Source organism: Trachymyrmex septentrionalis, unplaced genomic scaffold (assembly GCF_001594115.1).
Source record: "Trachymyrmex septentrionalis isolate Tsep2-gDNA-1 unplaced genomic scaffold, Tsep1.0 scaffold97, whole genome shotgun sequence".
Lineage (NCBI taxonomy): Eukaryota > Metazoa > Arthropoda > Insecta > Hymenoptera > Formicidae > Trachymyrmex > Trachymyrmex septentrionalis.
The window spans coordinates 1,671,697-1,674,117 of NW_017306160.1; the positions used below are offsets into that span (position 1 = coordinate 1,671,697).

The following is a 2,421-nucleotide window of genomic DNA, read 5'->3' on the forward strand; positions in this document are numbered from 1 at the left end:
GATCTCTACAAATCTATATAAAAGTTAAGATAACAATTTAAACAAAAAAAAATATACGTAAGAACGAACTCAACACGGAAAATTCTTTTTTTAATCCTGAATTATCTCTTCTGACAATAAGTTGTTAGACATTCTTCATAAATAATCATACATACATACAATATATTAATATAATTATTTATGCCGAGTTATAATTTATACAAAAAGATATTTAAAAAATGATAATATTTGGGCTCTAGGAAATCAATGCAGTAATAAGCGTCGTTAAATAAACTACAAATACTTTAATGTAACAAATTTACAAAGATTCAAAAAACAAATGTTTCGGCTATTTTAACCTTCAGCGTATCATGTAAGAGTTAAATTGCAGTTTTCCAAAAAGTCCTACAAAACACGTAACAGAAGCACAAAAAATAGAATAACAGGTCAAGAAGACGTGTATTATATTGTGAGATGGACTCGATTCCAAAGCCATTTCGTATTTTTTTTTCCAATAAAAAAAAAATCAAGGAATGCATTAAATTTTAAAGATGCATGTACCTAAACTGATAAAAATTTTTCCGTATCGTCGTAATTAACGGCGCTGTCATTTTGTTTTTTTAAGTTTATAACATGTTGAACATTCCTTGACGCATAGCTTAACTCTTTACGTGTTTACTTAAGAAATAGAGAGACGTATAAATGATTTGTAGTTTATTCGTGGATTTCACGAACGTCTAATGGACACCGAGAGAACCACTGTACTCTAGCTCACCGTAAACTTTCGCAATCGTATAGGAAATGGGTACGGACAGCGTTTAAAGAGGCTTTTTCTTTTTATTAATCACATCTCGCAAACTCGTTTTACCTGCGAAATCGGGCGTATATTGTTTCGCAAGTGGGCTTTTCAAAGGACGGCGGACGCGCGGCGATTTAAATGATAATTCAATGGTAAAGTGCTCATTCGGATCTATTATCCGGAATATCGATGCCGCGTACGTTTTACGAACGTGAACTGGTTATCTCGAACCGAGCACACCTGCCAACATGGCTTCCGCGGACCCAGCGGTCACGGCTAGTCCCAGCAGCCATGTTGGAATCGCGAATGTCCGTAGGGACGCAATGAGGCAGACACGCGATTGCCCTGAAAGTTCCTCTAAGGAACTTCTCTGGATACATTCCATCTGGGAAAACTCTCTCTCACCTGGAGGACGTTGATGGAGAAGCCTTCCAGGTCTCCCTTTCAGTGTCCTCCAGCAAACCACCAACGCATCTCTTCCTCCGCCCGAAATCCCTTATTGGCCGATGGTTCAGTGATCAGCGGCGGAAACATCCGTTGTACCTCCACGGACATACACTATTGCACGACGAGAACTTTCAGAGGTCTTCGCTCGTCTATCACTCCTTATCTATTTTCCGTGTACACGTAAACACACATACACATCACGCGGTAAGCGCGGAGTGGACGAGCAGCGCGATTCCTTTCGTCGCACTTCCGATTCTGCTCGCCGATCACGCCTGGTGAAACCGCGAAAGGAACAAGGCGCGCGGCGACGCGCTCCTCTATCCCAAGGTCGGTACCCTGGAAGCAGCTCCGCTTCGAGAGGACGACAACTGGAGCGGGATGTCGATACGCGCGCAGCGCTCTTTCCTGCGGGAGAACGCGAAGAAGCGCGCGGGTAACTGCGTGTCGGACGCCGCCAGGTAGGCTTCCTCGGCTCACACACCCACGCAGGTAAGGCTCATGCACACCTCACGCGTCCATACACACACACACACACACATACACACACACACACATTGGCGCGTACACCTATACACCAGGGCGACTCGCCTGGGAGTCTTTCCGTTTGGCTGCCGCTAGTAGCGCTGCTGCTGGATGCTGTGCCGCAACTTTAGAGCCGCCTTTGGTGCGAGAGAGGTGGGTTCCGGCCGGCTTGCGGTCGCCGGAGTGAGACCAACAGGTAGTCGGAGAGCGAGCGGAGAGAGGGCGAAACTCGATGGACCGAGGGCACGCGCGGGGGGGGTTCGCTGGTATCCTATCTACCAGTGCCTATGAAGCGATGCCGCGCAGGTTGAAACGCAAGAGGGTTTAGGTAGGGACGTGGTATGAGGGGCAGGTGCGTAAACGCAAAACCTGGCACCCTCTCTCTTCCTCTCGCAGTCTCTAGTTCCGTCGCCGCTACCGTGGAATTTCCTCACCTCGGTGCACTCGATGCTCAGCCATGCTCTGATACATATACGCTGTAGATCCGAGTTCGAGATACGATTCCAAGATTCCGGTAGGGTTCGACGATGGATAGGAACCGTTGCATTCGCCGGGCGCTCTGAATCAAGTTCTACTCGAGCTCAGGATCGAGTGAACGTTTACGAGTACGATTTTCGTAAAAGAGTTCTAGAACTCTCACTGTACCGCTGCACCATCGTTACGATTCATCCTCC

At 46.6% G+C, this 2,421-nt stretch overlaps 1 protein-coding gene across 1 annotated transcript in view; it reads right to left on the bottom strand.

Annotated features, from left to right (window-relative positions):
• LOC108756269 (zinc finger protein Gfi-1b-like) overlaps nucleotides 1–1,158 on the bottom strand; it is a 4,076-nt gene extending 2,918 nt beyond the window's left edge. The window contains 2 exon segments of the mRNA XM_018499934.1: nucleotides 1,019–1,142; nucleotides 1,144–1,158. Of these exon segments, the coding sequence (XP_018355436.1) occupies nucleotides 1,019–1,142; nucleotides 1,144–1,158 (139 nt within the window).
• Between the last annotated feature and the right edge of the window lie 1,263 nt (nucleotides 1,159–2,421).